Source organism: Camellia sinensis, chromosome 8 (genome assembly GCF_055761805.1).
Source record: "Camellia sinensis isolate YWXY chromosome 8, ASM5576180v1, whole genome shotgun sequence".
In the NCBI taxonomy this organism is placed as follows: domain Eukaryota; kingdom Viridiplantae; phylum Streptophyta; class Magnoliopsida; order Ericales; family Theaceae; genus Camellia; species Camellia sinensis.
The window spans coordinates 160,606,776-160,615,317 of NC_138968.1; the positions used below are offsets into that span (position 1 = coordinate 160,606,776).

Genomic DNA, 8,542 nt, shown 5'->3' on the forward strand with positions numbered 1-8,542 from the left:
TTTTTATGAAATATGGGTTGGATTTGGGTTGGGTTTGAAGTGATGTGTTAGACAGGTGATGCGACTTAAATAAGATGATGTGACTTAAATAGGATAGTGACTTTTTGACTTTTTAAATTTTTTAGAGGATGTCAAACTTGGCCTAATTGGACAAACAACCAAAGCGAAATTTTTTAAAGAGTTGTTTGGGAATAACCTAAAATAATTTATTTATTATCCTTTGTTACATTATTTTTTATTTTAATCATATCATTTTTCTTATTTTTCTACATATTTTTTTATAAAAAAAATAAATAAATCACTTAACCTATTTCCAAACAACCCCTAAAGATAGGACATTTAGATTACGAATGTGAATAGGATAGAAGCTGTGATAAATAAAATAAAATAAATAAATAAATAAAGTTGGGTTCCTGTCGAGCGCATAAAATAAAATAAAAAAAATTGAGTTGGGTTCCGGTCGAGCGCGTCCGAATTGAATCCCCAAATATTACATCAAACCCAAAGTACAATAGGGCCTACAATGGATGGCAATTTAGTAAATTCACTTGCCACCATCCTCTGAATAAAATAAAATAAAAATCAAAATAAAATAACTCCATTCTGAGAGAGAGAGAGAGAAAGCAAAGGAATAGATAGAAGAAGAAGAATAAGAGAGAGAAACCCAAATCCAACCCAAGAACAAGAAGTTTAACAATTTCACCAAAAGGAGATGGTGGTAGCCCTCAAATTCATTTAAAAGTCTCAAAAATCTACCATCTCCGATCTCCGATCATCACCACCGATCGCCGCCACAAATGGTTATGCGACGCGGCAGAGCTCCGGCGACCACGGCGGCGGAAGACAAGGGGATTAGGTACAGGGGCGTTCGGAAGAGGCCATGGGGCCGATTCGCCGCCGAGATCAGAGACCCATGGAAGAAAGCCCGAGTCTGGCTCGGTACTTTCGACTCGGCGGAGGACGCCGCTCGAGCCTACGACGCCGCCGCCATCAACCTCCGCGGACCCAAAGCCAAGACGAATTTTCCCGTTGTACCCGTCTCGATCCCCGATATTACCGATTTGAACCACAACAACAACCCTAATCCTGTTGGAGATCATCGTCGTCATCATCAATTTCAGCAATTCCATTCTCGGCCCACCACCAGCAGCCTCAGCAGCACCGTCGAGTCCTCCAGTGGCCCCAGACTCTCGATTCCTCAGCCGCCGCCGCCGAGAATCAACCGCCAGTTCAAACCGCCGGTTACGCCGGAGGATTGTCACAGCGATTGCGATTCATCGTCGTCTGTGATCGACAATTGCGATGCCGATCTCACTTCTTCGTTCCACAAACCTCTCTTACCTTTCGATCTCAATCTCTTGCCTCCTCTTGAAGACGTCGATATTTCCAATGCTGATGATTTACACGCCACGGCCTTGTGTCTTTGATTTTTTTTTAAAATTTTTTATATATATTATTTTAAATTTTCTTTTCAATTTTTCTCTTGAAAGAATATGAAAGAAAAAGAAAATTATGACCCTGGTGGTTGGATTCTTTTTCTTTGGTTAGATCATATGTAGATTAGTGTACGGTGGTGCCATTATGCGATCTGGATTTTTCTTCAACTGTTGTGGGTTTTGCTAGATCGTATTTACAGAAAATTGTTATCTGTACCCAGAGAAAATTGGATCTGATCTTGAGATATTTCTCTCTTGATCTGATACTCCTCTTTCATTTTGTATAAAATTACAAATAAAAGATCAAATTGTTTCACACTGTTTTGATTCATCTTGTATGCAAAAATGAGATCTTGGAGGTTGAAAATGGTTTGATTTGAGTTGGGTTTTGCTTTGCATTTCATATGGGCATGATATGAGTATTGTTTTTTTAGGAATTTTGAGACTTTTTCTTAGTTGTGGTTGTTGATGTTGAAGTTCATGTTTTTTTGTGTTAATTAATTTGATCTTGTAAGTGGGATTAGAAGAAACTTTAGTTTGGGGGGTTGTGGAGCAGAGAAATGTGGCCCCAAGCATGAATGAGATAATAGAAATGTGGAGGAGGTGGTGATCATGGATGATATTGTTTGGTTTTTGGGGTTTCTGAGAGAGAATCATTTATTGCACATTTGAATTGTGGATTTCTTTTGCACACTAACTGTATCCTTTTTCCCTTCTCTCACTCATTTTTTTACATCATTCTATTCAAACTATGCATGGTTCAGTGTCGTGTAAAGGTTTTGCTTAGTGCAATTAGATCATAAAGGTTAGCAGAGTCTGTTTTCGGCATTGCATTTCATATGGGCATGCTTTGAGTATTGGCCTTTTAGGAATTTGGAGACTTTTTCTAAGTTGTGATTGTTCTTGATGTGAAAGTTTATGTTTTTTTTCTGTTAATTAATTTGATCTTGTAAGAGGGATTAGAAGAAACCTTATGGGTTGTTTTTGTTGTGGAGCAGAGAAATGTGGCCCAAGCATGAATGTGATAATGGAAATGTGGAGGTGGTGATCATGGATGATGTTGTTTGGTTTAAGGGTTTCTGAAGAACCATTTATTGCACATGTGAATTGCGGATTTCATTTGCATACTGTATCCTTTTTCCTCTAAACCAGTGAAATCTTGTCTCCCTCATTTTTTTGCATCATTCTATTCAAACTATGCATGGTTCAGTGTCATATGTAAAGGTTATGCTTAGCAAATCCTTCTTGATGGTTTTTGGCACAAAGCCTATAGGGAACATGTATTATGTGACAATTTCTGTTGGATGAGACTCAAGGATTCTTTAATTTTGTTTAGAGGGTTTTATTATTATTATTTGACCTAGTAAGATGTTAGTTAGTAGTTAGATTGTAACGCATCTCAATAGTTTTCTACAGACACTTGATACCCTCTGAAAATCACTTGGGTAATATGAGTCTTGAGAGGTTTTTTATTGTTTAACTTTTTTTTAATTACAAATATAAAAAATATTACATCAAATTGGATAATTATAATCCATCAATAGTGTATAGGAAATAAAATCAATACAACACAAATCATGTATAATGTGGAAGAAAAAATCAATTTTAACATTTAACAAAGATTGCAATCTTACAATTGTCTGCTTACAATTTTAACATTTAACATTTAACAAAAATCAATTACATTTACCTCCCCTGAGGTTTCTGACAAATACAGGGACCTCCCCTGTGGTTTGAATAATTACGGTAACCTCCCCTACTTTACCTGACATTGTACAGATTCCCCCATTTTTTGACTTCCGTTCACAAAACTAACAGAAACTGCTGATGTCATCAAAGATATATGTTGAAATGTCTATAATGCCCTCAAGTATCTTGTTGAGAAAACCAGAGAGAGATGGAATCTGTACTGTCATTTGTGTAATTATCTAAAGAAGACCTTTATCTAAAGAAAACTACAGGGAATTTTGTTTAAACAGACGAAAACATTTTTTGAACAACTTTATTTGTTCAAACACACAAAACCTTTATCTAAAGAACAACTTTATTACACATGAATAGATTAATTATGTTTTCATGTAAAGAAGAACATCCACAATTCTAGCAAAGAACAGCCACAGAATAGATACATGTATATAAACACATGAAAACATATTTTGATTTCTAGCAAAGAAAATAAAATCCAATTAAATTAATTTCTAAATCTATTTAACAGATATATGTATATATATACACACATTCAAACATGTGAAGAATTTTTTTTTTCTTCTAACATATATATATACATACAAATATATTGACAGATATATGTATATATATACAAATATATAAACATGGGAACAATTTGTTTACCAAATGTATGTTTATATATATGCATATATTTTTATATATATACATATACACTTGTTTAGATTTTCGGCAAAGAATTGAAACCCATGAAAATATATTTTGATTTCTAGCAAAAAAAATAAAATCTAATTAAATTAATTTCTAAATTTGTTTAACAGATATATGTATATATACACACATTCAAACATGGGAATAATTTTTTTTCTTCTAACATATATATATATATATATATATACAAATATATAAACATTGGAACAATTTGTCTACCAGATGTATGTTTATATAAATACATATATTTTACATATATACATATACACTTGTTTGGATTTTTAGCAAAGAATTGAAACCCAACATATATTTATATGTATATATTTCGCTGTCTGTTTGGATTTCAAAAATCAAACGTTACAGAGCACATTCTAGATCTACATTAACTAATCTAAAGCAAAAATTTGAACTTTCTTACACTAATTAGTGATGTTTGGAATCTACACCCAAATGATCTAAAGCAAAATTTTCAACTTTCTTACACTAAATTAGCAAAAAAAGATACAAATACACAACTTCTCTGCTTCTATGAAATCATTGATGGATCTTCTGCCATCATCGTCCACCACCGCTCTCAAAACCATATATCTAGGGCTAGGGTTTCAGAAAAAGACGAAGAAGATGAGGAGGAGAGGAAAAGTGAGCGGCGGGCGGTGGACGGCAGAAGAAAAGGAGAAGGAAAGATGGTGGCGACGGAAGGAAGAAGACAGACGGCGGAAGGAGCGACACCTGCGAGCTTCACTCTCTCTCTCTCTCTCTCTGGTGTTTCGATTTGATGAGATAAGAGAGAACAAAAAATAAAAACAAAAATAAAAGTTGAACACTACAATCAAAGGGTATTTTCGTCTTTTTACACTTAAATAAAAGGGTAATATGGTCATTTTGTATACAAAAGTAACGTCGTTTGTGTATAATTGACGGATTGGGGGAATTTGTACAATGTCAGGTAAAGTAAGGGGGGTTACTGTAATTATTGAAACTACAGGGGAGGTCTCTGTATTTGTCAGAAACCTCAGGGGAGATAAGTGTAATTTACCCAATTGGATAATTATAATCCATCAATAGTGTATAGGAAATAAAATCAATACAACACAAATCATGTATAATGTGGAAGAAAAAATCAATTTTAACATTTAACAAAGATTGCAATCTTACAATTGTCTGCTTATTTCACAAGTTGTCGTGGATTCCTTTTTTTTGCCCTTACCTCAGCAATATGTTGTGTCCTTCCATTTTGTGCTTCTTCCATAAAAATATTATTTATTTGTAGAAATGCAAAGATTGTTGCCCTCTTTTGAATCTAGACAGAGACAGGGCAAAGCAAGGGCCTGTAGAGTGCAGAGTCTTATTTCAAAGAACCACCTAAAACATTTCTGCTAATTTTAATATGTATTATGAAGGATATACTAAAATTTGTCCATTATTGCCACTAATTAAATAATTCATTTTCGTCCATGTTATGGCAACAATTTCCTATCTAGTTCAAGTTCCGAATATTCTTGTTATGCTCTTTTTACTTGTGTTCATGTCATGTGGTTGATTGCGTTGGATTAACGGTATTACTATTAAAATTGTTAAAATTTTGGAACTCAACTTGTCTTTAAAGTTTGATTTTCATTAGAGTGAACGATTTTATGGTTGTTATAATGGTTATTGGACTTGTTATATGTCTCATGGTTATATAGCATTCACTTTTTATTTATTTTTCCATACTTAATGTCTAATTTGATATAATTCTAATCTAATAATATATGACCATGTATATCTCACCTTAGTTTCACATGTCAAGTCCTTCAATGTGGAAGGGGACTATCTAGATGATTTTGAACATTAGCCAAATCTCTTTGGAGTTTTAGGTCGAAGCATGAGATTAGGCATTGGAACCATCATCTTATTGGAACCATCATTTTGTAAAGCTTTTATGTGGTAGGCATGTGATTTCATCATATCTGTTTTAAAAAAATAAAAAATAAAAGATAAGTATAATTTTAAAATATATATTTATTTTTTGTAAGACAGATTTGATAAGTTTATATGATTATGATGATTAGATTAATATGATTTGGTCAATGAATAATTCGCTACTCATCATAGCCAACAAGGCTAATTAGACGAGGGTAGTTCTTGAAAACCAACTAAATCAAATCGTAAGTCTGCTTGTTGCAACATGGTTGGACTTTCATGTGAAAGGGCCTGATTGGCCTTGTACTCTGTTTCTTTTACTTTAGTTGAATAAAAAAACCTACCTAGACAAGACATGATTTCTCCGAGTTTGGAGAGAATCCAAATCCATTCGGAACACTGTGACAAATATTGAGCTACACATATATTAAAATTAAAACTGGAGATATTGCACATTCTACTTATTTTATTCCTAATGTAATGTGTTTAGGATTTTTGTTATTCTTATCTTCACAAATTTAGGGGTTGTTTTGGCTGTTCTAAATAAATACATTTTTTATTTTTTTAGACTAAAAAGTTGAGGTTGAAAATATGAATATTTGGGTTAACTTTTTGATTTTTATGGAAAAATATGTATTAAAAAATTGTATAAATTAATGTGTAGGGAAAAATTAATATTGGGAGTTATGCAGCCGTAATTGTTGACTTTTAGTAAATAGTGATAATTTTTTAACTTTTTAAGTAACTTTTTAACTTTTTTAAAACTTTCCAAACTTGGTCTTAATTGGTGCATTGGCAGCCTAAAAGTTAGGCTAGGTTTCCTCATTTTTATCAACTGGGCCCCTTTTTTGATCTAGCCCATTACATTTTATGAGGCCGATGTTATTATATTTTGGGACAGTTACGGGAGGATTTTATTGACCAAATTTGTTTACTTATAAATCCTATTAATTTTTTTACTTATCAATATGTCCAAAATGTCCTTTTTCACCTTTTTTTAACACCTCAACCATAAGACCATTGCGACAAGCCCCCACCGACAACAACTACCTCCAGTTGCCGACTACTGTCTCCGACCATCATCTCTAGCATCCAACGAGCATCTCTGCCCATCATCTCTAACTATCGGAGACCACCCTTGAACCTCTAGTAATATTTTCCGACGACATTTGTTTGGCTATTTCTTTGCAAAAATAATGTCCATCTCCATCACATCACTACCGCCACTATCTCCTTAGATTTGATGGCAAAAAAAGAAAGGAAGAGAAAGAAGAAGAAGAAGAAGAAGAAGAAGAAGAAGAAGAAGAAGGGTATAGAGGAATAAGATGAAGAAAAAAATAAAAAAGAAATGCCTTATTAGAAAACATTTGTCTTAAGTGTTGTAGATCAACATAATCATTCCATTTGCCATCTACTCTCTGTCCCCTTTCAGTGATAAATTTATCATTGGTGAATTTGTTAAAAAAATTACAAATCAAAGATTTGATTTTAAAAGAAAATAATACATTTAGTGATAAATTTATCACTTTAGTGATTTGTAAAAAGGAAAATGAGTTGGATCCCCTCAAGGAGGCACCGCCTTTGACCCCCTCTCTTATTGATTAGCCAGTTTTTCTTTTTTCTTTTTCTTTTTTTCCTTCTCCTCCAATCACCACCCGCCACGTGTGTGTGGGGATGGTGGGGGTGGTGGTTGGAGGGAGTCTCAATCACTTCCCTTGTAAAAAATTACAAACGGCAATTCACTCATTCACATTCACACTTACACTCACAAGATAGTCAAGAATCAAAAGCACATTCAATGATAAATTTAGCGTGTTAGCACCTCATAAATTATTTTGGACTCCCAAATTTTTATCTTTTTTTCATTACAATAATAACTTCAAATAAAGTTACTACAATTGTCATCATTAATTTTGGGACACCCCATCTCACAATTAACAAAAATGCTAGAGCCTCAAAAAATCTACAAAATGTCTCACATGGGTGTGGGACCCACATTGTGTGGATCCCACACTAAGAGAATCTCCAATTGTATTTGCTATAATACCATTCAGTGTGTTTGGTTTAAGTTTTTTGAAAACTCAGTTTTTTGGTTTTTGTGTTTTTTTATTTTTAGTGAATATTTTTAAAATTTTTAAATTTTTTTTACTTTTTTATATTCACCTTACTTAAATGTATTTAAAAAGTAAAAAATTTGTAAAAAAATATTTTAAAATTTTAATAAATACATAAAAATACAAAAAATGTATTGAATTCTTGTATTTTTTTTTTTGTATTTTTGGTATTTAGAGAATTTTTAAAAGGTTTTTTTCACAAATTTTTTACTTTTTAGATATATTTATGTTAGGTATGTCTAAAAAGTAAAAAAAAACTACTTAAAATATTAAAAAAATTCAGTAAAAACAAAGAAACACGGAAAATAAAAAAGTAGAATTTTCTAAAAAGTATTTTTGAAAAAACACAACCAAGCATAAATAGTAGTAATTTGTCAAATTATAGTAATGGTGCTCCAATGGTACACATGCTATTTTAGTAAATCTCAACCAACTTTCCCTCCAAATTTGTAAATATTGTTTGGATATAAATTTTTTAGTATATATATATTTTTTTTGTGACCTTTTTTTAACTATTTGTAAAAAAAAAATTATATATTTTCATTATACCGGACTAGACAAATATAATAAATGAAAAAGAATTGAAAAAATTAAAAAAAAATTAAATATAATTCAACCTACCAAAAATCTATTGTAATGGCAAATTTTTTGTTCCACTGTGTTTTTTTTATTGTTTTTTATATTATTGTTCCA

General features: G+C 32.3%; 1 protein-coding gene across 1 annotated transcript; it reads left to right on the plus strand.

Moving 5' to 3' along the window:
• The first annotated feature begins 344 nt into the window (after nt 1-344).
• LOC114279759 (ethylene-responsive transcription factor 3) lies at nt 345-1,752 on the plus strand. The gene has a single exon (XM_028222043.2). It carries the CDS (start codon nt 798-800, stop codon nt 1,425-1,427), a length of 630 nt encoding a protein of 209 aa, XP_028077844.2. The 5' UTR covers nt 345-797; the 3' UTR covers nt 1,428-1,752.
• Nucleotides 1,753-8,542: the final 6,790 nt, after the last annotated feature.